The sequence below is a fragment of the Caretta caretta genome, chromosome 20 (genome assembly GCF_965140235.1).
Source record: "Caretta caretta isolate rCarCar2 chromosome 20, rCarCar1.hap1, whole genome shotgun sequence".
NCBI lineage: Eukaryota > Metazoa > Chordata > Testudines > Cheloniidae > Caretta > Caretta caretta.
In genome coordinates, this window is record NC_134225.1 from 23,877,375 (window position 1) to 23,897,617 (window position 20,243).

Consider the following 20,243-nt stretch of genomic DNA (forward strand, 5'->3'; position numbering starts at 1 on the left):
GATTGGCTACAGGCGACAGGCCGCAATGATCCCGGAAGCGATTTCCGAGTCTCAGGCCCACGTGACGGGGATGGAACCCGGGGAGGGACAAGGAGAGCGCGCCGCAGCCAGCTGCTCTCGGGGGTTCCTGTACCGAGGCACCGGGGGAGGCGGTAGTCGCTTGCAGTACAAACTAAAGATGAAAAGTGGCATCGCATGACTATTAGCAAGCACGTGTTTTCCCCAAAATACACCCGGAAGCATTATCTTTCTAAAATTTTAAACAATTTTCTAGCCTTAGAAAACATCTTGGATTCAGGATGAAAAGCATCATGGGAGAAGTGCTATATGTTTGTTTGGTCGTTAAATTGGTTTCCATTTTTGTTTTGTGAACTGCTAGGTGATCTTTGATTCTCTTGTTTCATATTTTCAGGGTTTCTACACAGAGCAGCAGGAAGGAACTCCATTGATGCATAATTAAATAGAGCTCAAAGGGATGAATAACCAAAATTTAGAAGACAGGGGGAGAAGTCAGTACAGGTAAAATAGAGGGAAGTGAAGCACCAAAGGTCCAGGCAATGTAGCAGCTACAGGCAATGAAGCAGCTACAGGCAATGAGATAGGAATTCAAGAAGATATTTCAGGTTGTGCAGCTGAGGATGCAACTGGTTCGTTATCCCAGTTGAGGTCTTGAATAGAGATTGGGAGTGGCTCAGTCATTATGCAAGGTAACCTATTTCCCCTTGTTTTTTCCTCCCCCCTCCCCCTCGACGTTCTTGTTAAACCCTGGATTTGTGCTGGAAATGGCCCACCTTGATTATCATACACATTGTAAGGAGAGGGATCACTTTAGATAAGCTATTACCAGCAGGAGAGTGGGGTGAGGGGAGGTATTTTTTCATGCTTTGTGTGTATAAAAATATCTTCTACACTTTCCACAGTATGCATCCGATGAAGTGAGCTGGAGCTCACGAAAGCTTATGGTCAAATAAATTGGTTAGTCTCTAAGGTGCCACAAGTCCTCCTTTTCTTTTTGCAAATACAGACTAACATGGTTGTTACTCTGAAAAGGACGTACAGGGTGGGTCTAGTTAAAAATTATGCTAAAGGAGCCAGGAAAAGGGTGACAAGGGGATAAATATAACAGCTGTGAGAAGTCTTACCAGACAGATTTTACCATGGAAACCAGGAGACTGTCTGAATTAAGAATGAAATCTATTATTACTATTGTTATTTGTTAAAGTGCTTCTTAATCAATTGCTCTCCTCTCACTCTTGCTGTCAATCATGTCTCATTGATGTAAATTTTCAGGATCCTAGCCAATCATTTACGTTTAGAACTGAATGAACAGTTCTGAGAGGTTTTTTGGGTGGTGGGGGGGAAGGGGTTGTGCTTGAAGGTTCAGTGAGAACGATAAGGTAGAGCATATATAAGGTTATAGTACCTACCAACACAGGATGCCCACAGCTTGGGCAGAAGCTGTTATAAAAACAAACGTGATGGGAGTTGTGCATTAATTAGGGCTGCTGTGGTAATTACTGAGGAAGAGAGATTTCTTCTGACTTAAAAAGCCAGGAGCAGGACACTGAAGTTCTCAGGAGACATTTATTAAACAATTTTTTAAAACAAAATCAACCTTCTTACAAGTTTGCACATAGTTTTATTGCCATCAAAGCTAAAGACACCTGATAAAACTACATGCACATCTTGAGCTTTTAATGTTTACCTTACATGAAATAAAGTTTATAGACCAGTTTTATATTAGAAAAGTGATGCCTGCCATATGCAACTGCAGCTAGAGTCAAGGCTACTGATAGTATAACTCCAGGTTCATGCCATCATGGATTTCATCTGGAAGGAATGAGTTAAAGGAAATTTCACAGGAAATGCTCAAACTCAAATGGAAGAAGGCATTACGTTTCTACCAGCTCACTAATTCAAAATAAACTACAGCAGCAAATTTATTCATTATGATACATTGTACAAATTCTCAACAACAGAATTCTCCTTCCCACTTTACTACTAGTCCCAAATGGACAAGCTAAACTACTAGTGTTATGGAAGGGAACATGGGTCATATGAGACATTGTAAGCATCAATGCTAGAAACAGCAGTATCTTAACTCAGCAAATTAGTCCCCATCATATGCTACCCCACTCAATTTAGTAAGGGAGTTTTCCCTATAGATTCACCAGTTATCTTATGATGGCCTCCCAATACCATCAGTCACCAGTACCCAAGCTGATAAGCAAGACCTCTGGTTTGTGACAAGCAACTATGTCAGATTAGAAAAGGTCTCTGTCTAGCTGTGTATTTATAATGTGCCTGTCACTCCACTACTTAGGTTGTGGATCTTGTAAGTGATAACTGTCCCATTCTTTATTTTAACTAGACAAACGGTTTCCTCAGAAGCTGCAGTTTACTTGGGCTATTCTAATGTTCAAGGATACAGTCTCCCAGTGATACATGGTCCTTGAAGATTGTGTACCTGCACAAACATTTTAAAAAGGAAGTTAATCAAGAACAGAAGTGCAATACAAGAATTAACAAAAGGAAGCGTAGTCAATAAGAATAGAACAATTGTGATAGTACTCAAAGGTTTGCTTGTATCAGTTACTACATTAGAAAATCAATCACTGAAATGTTACACGACAGGTTTCTGAAACCATGTTTTTTAACAAATGCCAATCATGAATTCCGTGGGGAAAGAGAAGAGACTGCCTGTGTGCAGTTACAGTGTTAAATATATAATAACTTCACATACAGAAGTTAGAATGGCCATACTGGGTCAGACCAAAGGTCCATCTAGCCCAGTATCTTGTCTTCAGACAGTGACAAATGCCAAGTGCTTCAGAGGGACTGAACAGAACATGTAATCATCAAGTGATCCATCCCCAGTTAGGGGAACAGCAGGAAATTCTGAAATAAAGAGAGAACCAAGTAAAAATTTTGAGTCGAATGTCACCGCAGGTGAGAATATGAAGGAAAATTCACTCAGTAGCATTCATCCAGAATAATTTGTCATTATTTACAAAGTTTAGACTGCTGGCCTGCCCCTGAGACTTTGTTGAGTGAGAGGTTTTAGTGGAGCCTCCAGGAACATTGGACAAGGGGGAAGGTACAGAACGTGAAACATCTGAGAATTAACAAATTCAGAACCTAAAAAGAAATCTTAAACGAACACTCACTGGAAGTCTGCGCCACAGGCCTCCTCTCCTTAGGATCGCCCTTTCTGCTGCATTCTTTAAGATTTTGCATTCATATGCAGCTTTCCATCCCAGAGTGCATCACAAACTATTGAGACACACGACCTCGCATGCAGCCATCTCTGGGTATGTGTGGGGGTGGATTGTAGCAGAAGACGGCATCAGACAGGCACCCACATGCAGGGAAGTGCAAAGAGCTCAGTTTACCTGCCTTGGGCCGATGAAGAGCTAAAATGACCCTGAAATCTGTAGCTCCCCGGAGGCCGAGTGCATCAAGCCAGCGAAGGTGTTTCCTTCCCTTGCCCCTGCCTTTCGTTCACCCACTTACCATTTCTTCAGCACAATTTTGTCCCACCGGGTCCCAGTCTGAGCCGCGATAAGTTTCTTCAGGTCGCCGATCGTGTCCTCCGTGCTGAGCCCCGCGGTTAAGGAAACTACCTTCCCGCCCACGGAGCGAGCGCCTGGACCGAGCCAAGACCGCCCCGCCCCGCCGCGACATTGACCCCGCCGCCCCCCCGGGGCGATACATAGCCCCCCCCCCGTCCCGCCCCCCCACGGAGCGAGCGCCTGGACCGAGCCAGGACCCCCCCGCCCCGCCGCGACATTGACCCCGCCGCCCCCCCGGGGCGATACATAGCCCCCCCCCCGTCCCGCCCCCCCACGGAGCGAGCGCCTGGACCGAGCCAGGGCCCCCCCGCCCCCTCCCGGGGCGAGACACTGACGCCCCCGGGGCCGCCGGGCCGGGCCGGGCCGAGGCGCTGCGGGAAGCGCCCGCCGGATACTTGCATTTCACGCGGACTTTCTTGCCCAGCCGGTCGTTGCAGACAACTTCGATCATGCCGCCGGCCTGGGGGGAGGCGAGAGGCGTCAGGGGGGCGGGGGGGATAGAGGCCGCGAGGGGGGGGGTCCCTTCCGGGGCGGAGCCAGCCCGGGCCGCGGGGGGGGGGGGCCCAGACGCCCCCGGCACCTACCGCCGCGCTCGCCGCCCGTCAGTCCCGCGGAGAGCGCTGCCGAGGCTGACCCGGAAGCGGAAGTGCTCTGCCAGCGGCCGGAAGTCAGTGGGACCCGGGTCGGAGTGACCCGGAAGCGGAAGTGTCTGGCGATGGCGGCGGCCGGGGGCCTGGGGGCGCTGCCCGACTCCCTGCTGCTGGAGATCCTGCGGCTGCTGCCCCTGCACGAGCGGCTGCGCGGGGCCCGGTGAGGGCGCAGCCCCCCCTTGGCCCGGCCCGGCCCCTTCCCCCCTTCTCCCTCAGCCCCCCCCTTCCCCCCTCCTTCACCCCCCTTCTCCAACCCCGGCCCGCCCCGCCCCCCTCCCCCCCGGGGCGGCCCGGCCCCCCCTTCTCTCTCAGCCCCCCCTTCCCCCCTCCTTCACCCCCTTCTCCAACCCCGGCCCGCTCCGCCCCCTTCCCCCCCCGGGGCGTCCCGGCCCCCCCTTCTCTCTCAGACCCCCCTTCTCCCCCCCTTCACCCCCCTTCTCCAACCCCGGCCCGCCCCGCCCCCCTTCCCCCCCCGGGGCGGCTCGGCCCCCCCTTCTCTCTCAGACCCCCCTTCTCCCCTCCTTCACCCCCCTTCTCCAACCCCGGCCCGCCCCCTTCCCCCCCGGGGCGGCTCGGCCCCGCCTTCTCTCTCAGCCCCCCCTTCCCCCCTCCTTCACCCCCTTCTCCAACCCCGGCCCGCCCCGCCCCCTTCCCCCCGGCCCGGCCCCCCCCTTCTCCCTCAGCCCCCCCTTCCCCCCTCCTTCACCCCCCTTCTCCAACCCCGGCCCGCCCCGCCCCCTTCCCCCCCGGCCCGGCCCGGCCCCCCCTTCTCCCTCAGCCCCCCCTTCCCCCCTCCTTCACCCCCCTTCTCCAACCCCGGCCCCTTCCCCCTCCCCCCCGGCCCGGCCCGGCCCCCCCTTCTCCCTCAGCCCCCCCTTCCCCCCTCCTTCACCCCCCTTCTCCAACCCCGGCCCGCCCCGCCCCCTTCCCCCCCGGCCGGCCCGGCCCCCCCTTCTCCCTCAGCCCCCCCTTCCCCCTCCTTCACCCCCCTTCTCCAACCCCGGCCCGCCCCGCCCCCTTCCCCCCCGGCCCGGCCCCCCCCTTCTCCCTCAGCCCCCCCTTCCCCCTCCTTCACCCCCCTTCTCCAACCCCGGCCCGCCCCGCCCCCTTCCCCCCGGCCCGGCCCGGCCCCCCCTTCTCCCTCAGCCCCCCCTTCCCCCCTCCTTCACCCCCTTCTCCAACCCCGGCCCGCCCCGCCCCCTTCCCCCCCGGCCCCTTCCCCCCCTTCTCCCTCAGCCCCCCCTTTCCCCCCTCCTTCACCCCCCTTCTCCAACCCCGGCCCGCCCCGCCCCTTCCCCCCCGGCCCCTTCCCCCCTTCTCCCTCAGCCCCCCCTTCCCCCCTCCTTCACCCCCCTTCTCCAACCCCGGCCCGCCCCGCCCCCTTCCCCCCCGGCCCCTTCCCCCCTTCTCCCTCAGCCCCCCCTTCCCCCCTCCTTCACCCCCCTTCTCCAACCCCGGCCCGCCCCGCCCCCTTCCCCCCCCGGCCCGGCCCGGCCCCCCCTTCTCCCTCAGCCCCCCCTTCCCCCCTCCTTCACCCCCCTTCTCCAACCCCGGCCCGCCCCGCCCCCTTCCCCCCCGGCCCGGCCCGGCCCCCCCTTCTCTCTCAGCCCCCCCTTCCCCCCTCCTTCACCCCCCTTCTCCAACCCCGGCCCGCCCCGCCCCCTTCCCCCCCGGCCCGGCCCGGCCCCCCCTTCTCCCTCAGCCCCCCCCTTCCCCCTCCTTCACCCCCCTTCTCCAACCCCGGCCCGCCCCGCCCCCTTCCCCCCCGGCCCGGCCCGGCCCCCCCTTCTCCCTCAGCCCCCCCTTCCCCCTCCTTCACCCCCCTTCTCCAACCCCGGCCCGCCCCGCCCCCTTCCCCCCCGGCCCGGCCCCCCCTTCTCCCTCAGCCCCCTCCCCTCCTTCACCCCTCCTCACCCCCCTTCGCCAACCCCGCCCGCCCCGCCCCCTTCCCCCCCGGCCCCCTTCCCCCCCTTCTCCCTCAGCCCCCCCTTTCCCCCCTCCTTCACCCCCCTTCTCCAACCCCGGCCCGCCCCGCCCCCTTCCCCCCCGGCCCGGCCCCCCCTTCTCCCTCAGCCCCCCTTCCCCCCTCCTTCACCCCCCCTTCTCCAACCCCGGCCCCTTCCCCCTCCCCCCCGGCCCGGCCCCTTCCCCCCCTTCTCCCTCAGCCCCCCCTTCCCCCCTCCTTCACCCCCCTTCTCCAACCCCGGCCCCTTGCCCCCTCCCCCCCCGGCCCGGCCCGGCCCCCCCTTCTCCCTCAGCCCCCCCTTCCCCCCTCCTTCACCCCCCTTCTCCAACCCCGGCCCCTTCCCCCTCCCCCCCGGCCCGGCCCGGCCCCCCCTTCTCCCTCAGCCCCCCCCTTCCCCCCTCCTTCACCCCCCTTCTCCAACCCCGGCCCGCCCCGCCCCCTTCCCCCCCGGCCCCTTCCCCCCTTCTCCCTCAGCCCCCCCTTCCCCCCTCCTTCACCCAATAGATATACGTATAGTCCCCCCCGGCCCGGCCCGGCCCCCCCTTCTCTCTCAGCCCCCCCTTCCCCCTCCTTCACCCCCCTTCTCCAACCCCGGCCCGCCCGCTTCCCCCCCGGGGCGGCTCGGCCCCCCCTTCTCTCTCAGCCCCCCCTTCCCCCCTCCTTCACCCCCCTTCTCCAACCCCGGCCCGCCCCGCCCCCTTCCCCCCCGGCCCCTTCCCCCCTTCTCCCTCAGCCCCCCCTTCCCCCCTCCTTCACCCCCCTTCTCCAACCCCGGCCCGCCCCGCCCCCTTCCCCCCCGGCCCCTTCCCCCCTTCTCCCTCAGCCCCCCCTTCCCCCCTCCTTCACCCCCCTTCTCCAACCCCGGCCCGCCCCGCCCCCTTCCCCCCCGGCCCGGCCCGGCCCCCCCTTCTCCCTCAGCCCCCCCTTCCCCCCTCCTTCACCCCCTTCTCCAACCCCGGCCCGCCCCGCCCCCTTCCCCCCCGGCCCGGCCCGGCCCCCCCTTCTCTCTCAGCCCCCCCTTCCCCCTCCTTCACCCCCTTCTCCAACCCCGGCCCCTTCCCCCTCCCCCCCGGCCCGGCCCCCCCTTCTCTCTCAGCCCCCCCTTCCCCCCTCCTTCACCCCCCTTCTCCAACCCCGGCCCGCCCCGCCCCCTTCCCCCCCGGCCCCTTCCCCCCTTCTCCCTCAGCCCCCCCTTCCCCCCTCCTTCACCCCCCTTCTCCAACCCGGCCCGCCCCGCCCCCTTCCCCCCCGGCCCCTTCCCCCCTTCTCCCTCAGCCCCCCCTTCCCCCCTCCTTCACCCCCCTTCTCCAACCCCGGCCCCTTCCCCCTCCCCCCCGGCCCGGCCCCCCCTTCTCCCTCAGCCCCCCCTTCCCCCCTCCTTCACCCCCTTCTCCAACCCCGGCCCCTTCCCCCTCCCCCCGGCCCGGCCCGGCCCCCCCCTTCTCCCTCAGCCCCCCCTTCCCCCCTCCTTCACCCCCCTTCTCCAACCCCGGCCCCTTCCCCCCTCCCCCCCGGCCCGGCCCGGCCCCCCCTTCTCCCTCAGCCCCCCCTTCCCCCCTCCTTCACCCCCCTTCTCCAACCCCGGCCCCTTCCCCCTCCCCCCCGGCCCGGCCCCCCCCTTCTCCCTCAGCCCCCCCTTCCCCCCTCCTTCACCCCCCTTCTCCAACCCCGGCCCCTTCCCCCTCCCCCCCGGCCCGGCCCGGCCCCCCCTTCTCCCTCAGCCCCCCCTTCCCCCCTCCTTCACCCCCCTTCTCCAACCCCGGCCCGCCCCGCCCCCTTCCCCCCCGGCCCGGCCCGGCCCCCCCTTCTCCCTCAGCCCCCCCTTCCCCCCTCCTTCACCCCCCTTCTCCAACCCCGGCCCGCCCCGCCCCCTTCCCCCCCGGCCCGGCCCCCCCTTCTCCCTCAGCCCCCCCTTCCCCCTCCTTCACCCCCCTTCTCCAACCCCGGCCCCTTCCCCCTCCCCCCCGGCCCCTTCCCCCCTTCTCCCTCAGCCCCCCCTTCCCCCCTCCTTCACCCCCCTTCTCCAACCCCGGCCCCTTCCCCCTCCCCCCCGGCCCGGCCCGGCCCCCCCTTCTCCCTCAGCCCCCCCTTCCCCCCTCCTTCACCCCCCTTCTCCAACCCCGGCCCGCCCCGCCCCCTTCCCCCCCGGCCCGGCCCGGCCCCCCCTTCTCCCTCAGCCCCCCCCTTCCCCCCTCCTTCACCCCCTTCTCCAACCCCGGCCCCTTCCCCCTCCCCCCCGGCCCGGCCCGGCCCCCCCTTCTCCCTCAGCCCCCCTTCCCCCTCCTTCACCCCCCTTCTCCAACCCCGGCCCGCCCGCTTCCCCCCCCGGCCCGGCCCCCCCTTCTCCCTCAGCCCCCCTTCCCCCTCCTTCACCCCCCTTCTCCAACCCCGGCCCGCCCGCTTCCCCCCCGGCCCGGCCCCCCCTTCTCCCTCAGCCCCCCTTCCCCCTCCTTCACCCCCCTTCTCCAACCCCGGCCCGCCCCGCCCCCTTCCCCCCCGGCCCGGCCCGGCCCCCCCTTCTCCCTCAGCCCCCCCTTCCCCCCTCCTTCACCCCCCTTCTCCAACCCCGGCCCCTTCCCCCTCCCCCCGGCCCGGCCCGGCCCCCCCTTCTCCCTCAGCCCCCCCTTCCCCCCTCCTTCACCCCCCTTCTCCAACCCCGGCCCGCCCCGCCCCTTCCTCCCCGGCCCGGCCCCCCCTTCTCCCTCAGCCCCCCCTTCCCCCCTCCTTCACCCCCCTTCTCCAACCCCGGCCCCTTCCCCCTCCCCCCGGCCCGGCCCCCCCTTCTCCCTCAGCCCCCCCTTCCCCCCTCCTTCACCCCCCTTCTCCAACCCCGGCCCGCCCCGTCCCCTTCCCCCCCGGCCCCTTCCCCCCTTCTCCCTCAGCCCCCCCTTCCCCCCTCCTTCACCCCCCTTCTCCAACCCCGGCCCGCCCCGCCCCCTTCCCCCCCGGGGCGGCTCGGCCCCCCCTTCTCTCTCAGCCCCCCCTTCCCCTCCTTCACCCCCCTTCTCCAACCCCGGCCCGCCCCGCCCCCTTCCCCCCTTCTCCCTCAGCCCCCCCTTTCCCCCTCCTTCACCCCCCTTCTCCAACCCCGGCCCCTTCCCCCTCCCCCCCGGCCCGGCCCGGCCCCCCCTTCTCTCTCAGCCCCCCCTTCCCCCCTCCTTCACCCCCCTTCTCCAACCCCGGCCCGCCCCGCCCCCTTCCCCCCCGGCCCGGCCCGGCCCCCCCTTCTCCCTCAGCCCCCCCTTCCCCCCTCCTTCACCCCCCTTCTCCAACCCCGGCCCGCCCCGCCCCCTTCCCCCCCGGCCCCTTCCCCCCTTCTCCCTCAGCCCCCCCTTCCCCCCTCCTTCACCCCCCTTCTCCAACCCCGGCCCGCCCCGCCCCCTTCCCCCCCGGCCTGGCCCGGCCCCCCCTTCTCCCTCAGCCCCCCCTTCCCCCCTCCTTCACCCCCCTTCTCCAACCCCGGCCCGCCCCGCCCCCTTCCCCCCCGGCCCGGCCCGGCCCCCCCTTCTCCCTCAGCCCCCCCTTTCCCCCTCCTTCACCCCCCTTCTCCAACCCCGGCCCCTTCCCCCTCCCCCCCGGCCCGGCCCCCCCTTCTCCCTCAGCCCCCCCTTCCCCCTCCTTCACCCCCCTTCTCCAACCCCGGCCCGCCCCGCCCCCTTCCTCCCCGGCCCGGCCCCCCCTTCTCCCTCAGCCCCCCCTTCCCCCCTCCTTCACCCCCCTTCTCCAACCCCGGCCCGCCCCGCCCCCTTCCCCCCCGGCCCGGCCCCCCCTTCTCCCTCAGCCCCCCTTTCCCCCTCCTTCACCCCCCTTCTCCAACCCGGCCCGCCCCGCCCCCTTCCCCCCCTGCCCGGCCCGGCCCCCCCTTCTCCCTCAGCCCCCCTTTCCCCCTCCTTCACCCCCCTTCTCCAACCCCGGCCCCTTCCCCCTCCCCCCCGGGGCGGCTCGGCCCCCCCTTCTCCCTCAGCCCCCCCTTGCCCCCTCCTTCACCCCCCTTCTCCAACCCCGGCCCGCCCGCTTCCCCCCCGGGGCGGCTCGGCCCCCCCTTCTCTCTCAGCCCCCCCTTCCCCCCTCCTTCACCCCCCTTCTCCAACCCCGGCCCGCCCGGCCCCCTTCCCCCCCGGGGCGGCTCGGCCCCCCCTTCTCTCTCAGCCCCCCTTCCCCCCTCCTTCACCCCCTTCTCCAACCCCGGCCCCTTCCCCCTCCCCCGGCCCGGCCCAGCCCCCCTTCTCCCTCAGCCCCGCCTTCCCCCCTCCTTCACCCCCCTTCTCCAACCCCGGCCCGCCCCGCCCCCTTCCCCCCCGGCCCGGCCCGGCCCCCCCTTCTCCCTCAGCCCCCCCTTTCCCCTCCTTCACCCCCCCTTCTCCAACCCCGGCCCCTTCCCCCTCCCCCCCGGGGCGGCTCGGCCCCCCCTTCTCCCTCAGCCCCCCCTTCCCCCCTCCTTCACCCCCTTCTCCAACCCCGGCCCCTTCCCCCTCCCCCCCGGGGCGGCTCGGCCCCCCCTTCTCCCTCAGCCCCCCCTTCCCCCCTCCTTCACCCCCTTCTCCAACCCCGGCCCGCCCCGCCCCCTTCCCCCCCGGGGCGGCTCGGCCCCCCCTTCTCCCTCAGCCCCCCCTTCCCCCCTCCTTCACCCCCCTTCTCCAACCCCGGCCCCTTCCCCCTCCCCCCCGGGGCGGCTCGGCCCCCCCTTCTCTCTCAGCCCCCCCTTTCCCCCTCCTTCACCCCCCTTCTCCAACCCCGGCCCGCCCCGCCCCCTTCCCCCCCGGGGCGGCTCGGCCCCCCCTTCTCCTCAGCCCCCCCTTCCCCCCTCCTTCACCCCCCTTCTCCAACCCCGGCCCCTTCCCCTCCCCCCCGGGGCGGCTTGGCCCCCCCTTCTCTCTCAGCCCCCTTCCCCCCTCCTTCACCCCCCTTCTCCAACCCCGGCCCCTTCCCCCTCCCCCGGCCCGGCCCAGCCCCCCTTCTCTCTCAGCCCCCCCTTCCTCCCTCCTTCACCCCCCTTCTCCAACCCCGGCCCGCCCCGCCCCCTTCCCCCCCGGGCGGCTCGGCCCCCCTTCTCTCTCAGCCCCCCCTTTCCCCCTCCTTCACCCCCCTTCTCCAACCCCGGCCCCTCCCCCTCCCCCCGGGGCGGCTCGGCCCCCCCTTCTCTCTCAGACCCCCCTTCTCCCCTCCTTCACCCCCCTTCTCCAACCCCGGCCCGCCCCCTTCCCCCCCGGGGCGGCTCGGCCCCCCTTCTCCCTCAGCCCCCCCTTTCCCCCTCCTTCACCCCCCTTCTCCAACCCCGGCCCCTTCCCCCTCCCCCCCGGGGCGGCTCGGCCCCCCCTTCTCCCTCAGCCCCCCCTTTCCCCCTCCTTCACCCCCCTTCTCCAACCCCGGCCCGCCCCGCCCCCTTCCCCCCCGGGGCGGCTCGGCCCCCCCTTCTCCCTCAGCCCCCCCTTCCCCCCTCCTTCACCCCCCTTCTCCAACCCCGGCCCGCCCACCCCCCTTCCCCCCCGGGGCGGCTCGGCCCCCCCTTCTCCCTCAGCCCCCCCTTCCCCCCTCCTTCACTCCCCTTCTCCAACCCCGGCCCCTTCCCCCTCCCCCCCGGGGCGGCTCGGCCCCCCTTCTCTCTCAGCCCCCCTTCCCCCCTCCCTCACCCCCCTTCTCCAACCCCGGCCCCTTCCCCCTCCCCCCGGCCCGGCCCAGCCCCCCTTCTCTCTCAGCCCCCCCTTTCCCCCTCCTTCACCCCCCTTCTCCAACCCCGGCCCCTTCCCCCTCCCCCCCGGGGCGGCTCGGCCCCCCCTTCTCCCTCAGCCCCCCCTTCCCCCCTCCTTCACCCCCTTCTCCAACCCCGGCCCCTTCCCCCTCCCCCCCGGGGCGGCTCGGCCCCCCCTTCTCCCTCAGCCCCCCCTTCCCCCCTCCTTCACCCCCTTCTCCAACCCCGGCCCGCCCCGCCCCCTTCCCCCCCGGCCCGGCTCGGCCCCCCCTTCTCCCTCAGCCCCCCCTTCCCCCCTCCTTCACCCCCCTTCTCCAACCCCGGCCCGCCCCGCCCCCTTCCCCCCCGGGGCGGCTCGGCCCCCCCTTCTCCCTCAGCCCCCCTTCCCCCCTCCTTCACCCCCCTTCTCCAACCCCGGCCCCTTCCCCCTCCCCCCCGGGGCGGCTCGGCCCCCCCTTCTCTCTCAGCCCCCCCTTTCCCCCTCCTTCACCCCCCTTCTCCAACCCCGGCCCGCCCCGCCCCCTTCCCCCCCGGGGCGGCTCGGCCCCCCCTTCTCCCTCAGCCCCCCCTTTCCCCCTCCTTCACCCCCCTTCTCCAACCCCGGCCCCTTCCCCCTCCCCCCCGGGGCGGCTCGGCCCCCCCTTCTCTCTCAGCCCCCCTTCCCCCCTCCTTCACCCCCCTTCTCCAACCCCGGCCCCTTCCCCCTCCCCCCGGCCCGGCCCAGCCCCCCTTCTCTCTCAGCCCCCCCTTCCCCCCTCCTTCACCCCCCTTCTCCAACCCCGGCCCGCCCGCTTCCCCCCCGGGGCGGCTCGGCCCCCCCTTCTCCCTCAGCCCCCCCTTCCCCCCTCCTTCACCCCCTTCTCCAACCCCGGCCCCTTCCCCCTCCCCCCGGCCCGGCCCAGCCCCCCTTCTCTCTCAGCCCCCCCTTCCCCCCTCCTTCACCCCCCTTCTCCAACCCCGGCCCGCCCCGCCCCCTTCCCCCCCGGGGCGGCTCGGCCCCCCCTTCTCCCTCAGCCCCCCCTTTCCCCCTCCTTCACCCCCCTTCTCCAACCCCGGCCCCTTCCCCCTCCCCCCCGGGCGGCTCGGCCCCCCCTTCTCCCTCAGCCCCCCTTCCCCCCTCCTTCACCCCCCTTCTCCAACCCCGGCCCGCCCCGCCCCCTTCCCCCCCGGGGCGGCTCGGCCCCCCCTTCTCCCTCAGCCCCCCCTTTCCCCCTCCTTCACCCCCCTTCTCCAACCCCGGCCCCTTCCCTCTCCCCCCCGGGGCGGCTCGGCCCCCCCTTCTCTCTCAGCCCCCCCTTCCCCCCTCCTTCACCCCCCTTCTCCAACCCCGGCCCGCCCCGCCCCCTTCCCCCCCGGGGCGGCTCGGCCCCCCTTCTCCCTCAGCCCCCCCTTTCCCCCTCCTTCACCCCCCTTCTCCAACCCCGGCCCCTTCCCCCTCCCCCCCGGGGCGGCTCGGCCCCCCCTTCTCTCTCAGCCCCCCTTCCCCCTCCTTCACCCCCCTTCTCCAACCCCGGCCCGCCCCTTCCCCCCCGGGGCGGCTCGGCCCCCCCTTCTCTCTCAGCCCCCCCTTCCCCCCTCCTTCACCCCCCTTCTCCAACCCCGGCCCGCCCCCTTCCCCCCCGGGCGGCTCGGCCCCCCCTTCTCCCTCAGCCCCCCCCTTCCCCCCTCCTTCACCCCCCTTCTCCAACCCCGGCCTGCCCCGCCCCTTCCCCCCCCGGGGTGGCTTGGCCCCCCACATCCCCTTCTCCCCAACCCGCCCCTGCTTTCCCCCCCTGAATGGTTCAGCTCCCCAGGCCAAGCCCGCTCCCTCCCCCCCCCCATAATGGGGACCCCCCCCCACAGGGGCAGCTCGTCCCAGCCCGCTCCCTTCCCCCCCCCGATGGGGAGCCCCCTCCCAAGGCGGTTGGATCCAATCCTTGCCTGCCCCCATGATGGGGTTTCCCCCACACAGGTAGTTTGGTCCAGGGGGCGCCTCCATGTCCCCCCCCAGGTGGGTGAGCTCCTTCCCTGTGCCTCCCACAAAACTGAGCATGGATGCTGCTGCTGGGATCGTAACTTGCCCTGCTGCTGTCCCCACAGGGTCTGCAGACGCTGGCGTAGGCTGGTACAGGACAAGATGCTCTGGAGACATGTGGATTTAATGCCCTACAAGGTACCAGCCCAGCTGTGTCCCTGCAGCGTGTCTCCCAATGGAGACCACTCCAGGGGGCTGATAAAGGCTGTCCCAGGAGAAGGGGTAGAGGAGCCTGTGGGGACCAGACGCTTGCATCGGGGAATCAACATGAGATGGTGAATGAGAGAAGGAAGAGGAGAAGCAGGGAAGATATCCAGGGGCAGATCTTGTACATATGGGGCAAGGGTGGTGGGGGTAGGGGAGAAGGAGCTGCGTAGCAGAGGCTAGTGTTAGATGGGCAGAGAGGCCATGAGATCAGCTGGGCCAGTTTCTGAAGAGCATTAAAACCAGGAGGGTTGTTTTAAATAGGTCTCTAGAGTCAGGGGTGGTCTCTGAGGACAGAGACTGTGTATGTGGAGGAGAAGGCAGCCACAGCATCTGACACGTGCTGGAGTGTGGAGAGCAGAGACTGAGGTTGCTCACAGGGAAAGGAGCTGCAGCAGTCAGGGTAAGAGGAGATATACTGCAGGGTCGTGCCTGTGGCTTACCCTACAGGTGTGGAGTACAGTAACTCTCCACTTACCGTCCTCTCGCTTAACGTTGTATTGACCTTACGATGCTGCTCAGTTACAGAACATGCTCCGTTTAAAGTTGTGCAATGCTTCGTTACAACGTCGTTCGACTGCTGCTTTGTCCACAGCTGGCAGCCCCCCTATGCCCCCCCAAGCGCTGCCCACCTGCTGTCAGACCCCGCGGATCAGCGCCTTCCCCCACCTGCTGCCTTTGGCAATCAGCTGGCTGGCGGCATTCAAGAGGGAGGGGGGAGGAGCGAGGACGCCATGTGCAGGCTCCCACTCCCTCCCCTGCCTCCTGAATGCCGCCAGCCAGCTGATTGCCGCAGACAGGAGGGAGGGGGGAGGCCGTGCACCGTGTCCTCGCTCTTCTCTCCTGCCACCTGAACACCGCAAGCCAGCTGATTGCCCTTGCTGTGGGCAGGAGGCGAGGGAGGGAGGAGGAGCTAGGATGCAGTGTGCGGAGTAAAGGGGGAGGAGGAGGAGGGAAGAAGAGGCGAGTTAAGGGTGGGGGCTTGGGGGAAGGGGTGGAGTGGGTGGGCCGAGGGTTGAGTCCCCCGCCCCTGGTACTTGCAGAGTAGGGGAAGCTGCTGCTGCACAACGTGCTTCTCCTAGCCTCCTTGCCTGACTCATTGTCCCCAGTGCCAGGGGCTGTGCCTGTGTGGGGTAAGGGGGGGCACCTCCCAACTATAGTACTGTACTGTATGGCAAAAAAAATTTCCCTGGAACCTAACCCCCCATATTTACATTCATTCTTATGGGGAAATTGAATTCGCTTAACATTGTTTCACTTAAAGTCACATTTTTCAGGAACATAACTACAACATTAAGTGAGGAGTTACTGTATCTTCCTTTTAGATGAATGGGAAAGATCTATTTGAAGAAGAGCAGGGATGGGCCTTTCCTTGCTCATTTACTGCTTCTGTTGAGTTTGTTCCCTGTCTTGTCAAGGTGCCAAGTGCTTTGTTGCTTGCTCTCTTGTGCTCAGATCAGCTCCAAGATCCTGTGGCACCTGCTAAAGCAGTACCTGTGCAATAGCCTGAGGATACTGAAAGTGAGAGGAGCGCTCTACTCAATGAGAAAGCACGAGTTCCTTTCCCCAGCGCTGTTCCAGGCACTCGGGAAGCAGTGTCCCAGCCTCCATCACCTGTCCCTGACACAGGCTGACCTCCGTCGGCTCCCATATGACTGTATACCATCTTCTCTAAAGAGCATGAAGCTGAGCTGGTGTGAGATTCCTACTGTGTGGTTCCAAAGATCTGTCTCTCCAGAGACTCCCAGGGTCCTGCCACAACTGCAGCATCTCATGATCCATAACGTCTCCGCCTTTTCTGATCAGCATCTGCTTAACATCTCATCTCAGACCAGCCTAAGGACACTGAAGCTCTCTGAAACCTACCGGCTGACAGACGCTGGGATTCAGAGAGCAGCTCCGTATCTGGAGGACCTGGAATGCCTGGTTCTGCGCAAATGTGTCATTGCAGATGCTGCTGTTCACGTCATCGGGCGTCACATGAAACAGCTCCGCTCTTTGGAATTCAGCAACACTTGTTCCATAACAGATGCAGGCCTGGCTTGTTTAGCAGCCTTGAAGTGCTTGGAAACCCTCCGCCTTGAGTCCAGATTTAAACTTTCCCCTGATGCCATTGTTGCTGTGTGCCAGGCACTCCCCCAGTTAAGGAATCTCAATTTAGATGGGAGTGACTTGGAAGACCAGGAAATGCGTAAAATTCAGGCAAGTTTGCCAAACTGCCATTTCTGATGTGTTCCCTGACCCACGCTCTGAGGCGAAACGTTAACAATGGGGAGTTGTATGGAACGCACAAGGGTGAGCTGTGGGGTGTTCACCCCCCTGAAATAACTCCCAGAATTGCTGCTTCTGGTCAGGGTTGTACTCCCAGTGGCCGTTGCATTTATCTGACTGAAGGCAGAATTTTCTCTGGCTAAAACAATTAGGTGAGCAGTGTAGGATGAGAACCATCCAGACAGCTTGTGTCACCTGAAAACAGGCCAGCAGAAATTCAGTTCTGCCGTCTGCTTGGCTGGGCTCCTGAAGTGACCCCTCACCTTCTCCTACTAAGAAAATAGCAAGGCCTGGTGAATGGGTGGCGTATGAGGAACGGTGGCCCTATGAGCTTATTTAGATTAGAGGCAGTTTGGCCGTAGGGGTTTCTCTTTTAAGTTTAACCCTGTCTCACATTAAACATCAGGCAACAGGTGAACTATCCCCAAGCACAAGGGAGTAAGTCAGCTGTCATCCTGATGCACAAAAGGGTTTGTCTACCCAAACCTTGGACTCTAGACCAAATTTAACTCAGGTCAAAAGGCATTAGCCACATTGGTGTGCTGTGAGCATACTCCAAAACATGCCTAGTAGGAAGTGGACAAAGGATTGTGCAAACACACATTTTAAATGCAGGGAACAGAACCTTTAAGGGGAAAGAACCCATCACGTCTATTTCACAAACACAGACACCAACCATGTGCCACACAGGTCGGTGCATGTGCGGCTGTGCTTGTGTCCTGTCCCGAGGGGTGGAGTGGTGGGCGTTCTGCTGTGACCCCAAGGGTACGTGGAATGGGGGGGGAGTATAAGGAGGTCCCGGAATGCATTTGTCTGTGTGCTGCAGGGGGAGGCAAGCACACACTTGTTCAGCCTCAAGTTCAGTCAGAGACCACAGCATGTCTGTGTGCTCCTTGAGGAGCACCATCATTGCTTCCTCTCTGCTTCTTCTGTCCTCGTGATCACTCTGCATTCTGTCCCTGAGCATCACCCTCCAAGCCTGGAATCTGACACAGCAGAACCTTATGGGACCTCCTGCAACATGTCTTCCCTTGTCCTCGTCTTTCTCCTGCTGTCTGGCCCCGCTGGTCTGCCAGTGTGGATGGAGAGACCTTCAAGGCCACATTTGCAGCTGCAAAAGAAACAGTGGACAGAGTGTTTGCTTCAGCATTGCAGGCACACATCTGCAGAGGTCCTATTGTGAATGCGTTCACGGCCCTGGATCCCCACAAGTTACAAGCACAACATTCTCACTTCTCCTTGGGATCCACAGAGCTGGAGAGCAGTCCCAGGCATGATGAGTACATCCTGGGGGGCAGGGCGAGTTGGGACTATAAGTTGGGGTAGCTCACGGGCATCAGTATAAGCAGATGGGGCAGTTGAGCTGAATACTGTCACTGTTTCCCACAGGCAGTGGAGACTTTATCGTGTATCTTGCTCCTGAAGGTAACAGAGGCAGAAAGGAAACGGCTCCTGCACGTGTCCGGCTGCTGTTAGTCTGTGTGCTGCAATGATGCCTGCTGAATTAATTGCTGAGTGGCGTGGGAAAGTGTCCTGCCATGGCAGAAGAAGTAAGGCAGCCCTCCCCAGAAACCTTCAGCAGAGGACTGCAACCTACTTCCAGGAGAGTTTCCTTGAGGTCTCTCTAGAGGAGGCACGGGACATCCCGGTGCACGTAAACAAACTGTTCCATGGGGCCCCCCTCTGTCTAACTGTACAGGAGAATGAGAAGCAGATAGCAACTCTGCCTGTATGGTTATTTCACTATCTCTTCTAACCTGATTAAAAACATGAACAGATGTGTGCCTGCAATACTGAAGCAAACATCATACTTACCAGAGGTTCCTTTCCCTGAATCAGGCTTCCCGGTGCTGGATGATAGGGACCGGCTCAACTGCTCTGGTGTCAGGAAGAGGTCCTGTCTTGCCACACCACTTGATCCCCCGGTCGCCTGTCCCCCACTCTCCTCCTACTGCTGTTCCTCATCCAGCACCTTGTACTCAGGGTTCACTCCAGTGGTCACAGAATCATAGAATATCAGAGTTGGAAGGGACCTCAGGAGGTCATCTAGTCCAACCCCCTGCCCAGAGCAGGACCAGTATCCAACTAAATCATCCCAGCCAGGGCTTTGTCAAGCCTGACCTTAAAAACTTCTAAGGAAGGGGATTCCACCACCTCCCTAGGTAACGCATTCCAGTGTTTCACCACCCTCCTAGTGAAAAAGTTTTTCCTAATATCCAACCTAAATCTCCCCCCCTGCAACTTGAGACCATTACTCCTTGTCCTGTCATCTGCTATCACTGAGAATAGTCTAGATCCATCCTCTTTGGATCCACTTTCAGGTAGTTAAAAGCAGCTATCATATCCCCCCTCATTCTTCTCTTCCGTAGACTAAACAATCCCAGTTCCCTCAGCCTCTCCTCATAAGTCATGTGTTCCAGACTCCTAATCATTTTTGTTGCCCTTCGCTGGACTCTCTCCAATTTCTCCGCATCCTTCTTGTAGTGTGGGGCCCAAAACTGGACACAGTACTCCAGATGAGGCCTCACCGATGTCGAATAGAGGGGAACGATCACATCCCTTGATCTGCTGGCAATGCCCCTACTTATACAGCCCAAAATGCCATTGGTCTTCTTGGTGCATGACTCTGACTCCTCCAGAGTATTCCACAGGGCCCTTGGGGGGTGCTGGGCTTGCCGCCAGTGATGCCATGCAGCTCATTGTAGAAGCAGCGTATCTGGCTCTGCACCTGAGCAGCTGTTCGCCTCCCTTGCCTTCTGGTGTGCCTGCCGCAGCTCCTTGATTTTCATGAGGCACTGATGTGTTTCCCTGTTGTAGCCCTTCTCCACCTTGTCCCAAGCCATCTGGCCATAGATACCTACATGTCTGTGGCTGGATCGGAGGTGTGCCTGCTCAGTTTCTTCTCCCCGGAGACCCAGGGGATGCAGCACATCCTGTGCGTTCCAGGCAGGAGTGTGTTTGCTGCGTGGAACCAGCAAGGTCAATTGGGCAGATGCTAGGTGAGCTCTCCATGCTGAGCAAACGGGAAATGGGATTTCCAAAATTCGCAGGGCTTTAAAAGGTACGTGGCGAGTACCTGGCCACCAGACAGTGGAGTTCAAAACAGTGACCAGAGCGGTAGTGGTGTGGCATTGTGGGACACTTCCTGGAGGCCATTAAAGTTGACGTAATTAACACAGTGTCTACACTGACACTGTAGCGTCGTAACTATGTTGACTTAAGTGCTACGCCTCTTGTGGCGGTGGAATTATTAAGTTGACGTAGCGGGTGATTTACTTCGTCAGGAGCATCATTATAGGGTAGATGCTGACCGAATAAGAGCAACGTAAGCCACCTTGCGTTGACCTAACTGTAGCATAGACCGAACCCAAATGTATGTGAATAACTAAAGCATAGATCTCAGGTATTATATTTGAATAATATTAGCAGGCTGCCAGCAGCCAGATCCTTGCACCTGGTTTGTTGGGTTACATTGCTGTGCATGGCTGCTTGTGCCTTCTATTGTTTAAATACTCCCTCCTCTTTACCTGCTGTTACAAAGCCCTGAGTTCACATTAGCAAGTTTGGGCTGATGTTAAAACAGTAGCTGTTATGAAGTTTCCATTCTGGGACACACTGAGGTTTTGAATCTGCTGAGTTGTTATCTGTAATCAAATGTAAAATGTATTTATAAAATAAAAATGCTTTTAGATCTGTAAAGTCGTCTCATGCTGTCAGATTTTGACTGAAATGTGGCAACAGTCGACGTGTGGTTTTTAACATATCAGTGATACTGCTTGTGTTGTATGGAGAGACCCATTTCTTCCCCCTTCACCTGCAGCCCCACCCTTTTCTGTCCCTTCCCTGGGGCCCCACTCCTGTTCTATCTAGTGTCCCC

The 20,243-nt window shown here is 63.3% G+C and overlaps 2 protein-coding genes across 6 annotated transcripts; one reads left to right on the forward strand and one right to left on the reverse strand.

The window, feature by feature from the left end:
* Window positions 1-1,570: 1,570 nt before the first annotated feature.
* Window positions 1,571-4,279, reverse strand: UBL5 (ubiquitin like 5). Its single transcript, XM_048831896.2, has 5 exons — window positions 4,157-4,279; window positions 3,968-4,032; window positions 3,514-3,597; window positions 2,430-2,467; window positions 1,571-1,830 (listed from the first exon to the last, which is right to left on the reverse strand). Exons 2-5 carry the CDS (start codon window positions 4,021-4,023, stop codon window positions 1,787-1,789), a joined length of 222 nt encoding a protein of 73 aa, XP_048687853.1. The 5' UTR covers window positions 4,024-4,032; window positions 4,157-4,279; the 3' UTR covers window positions 1,571-1,786.
* On the forward strand, window positions 4,234-20,065 carry FBXL12 (F-box and leucine rich repeat protein 12). 5 transcript variants are annotated; one of them, XM_048831892.2, is made up of 3 exons: window positions 4,234-4,382; window positions 13,957-14,029; window positions 15,551-20,065. In XM_048831892.2, the coding sequence occupies exons 1-3, from the start codon at window positions 4,288-4,290 to the stop codon at window positions 16,322-16,324; spliced, it is 942 nt and encodes a 313-aa protein (XP_048687849.1). In that variant the 5' UTR covers window positions 4,234-4,287; the 3' UTR covers window positions 16,325-20,065. The 5 variants fall into 5 exon arrangements, with proteins under 5 accessions (XP_048687849.1, XP_074977541.1, XP_048687851.1 ...); XM_048831894.2 differs by lacking the exon at window positions 4,234-4,382 and adding an exon at window positions 13,657-13,867; XM_075121440.1 differs by lacking the exons at window positions 4,234-4,382; window positions 13,957-14,029 and adding an exon at window positions 13,656-13,867.
* The last annotated feature ends 178 nt before the right edge of the window (window positions 20,066-20,243 follow it).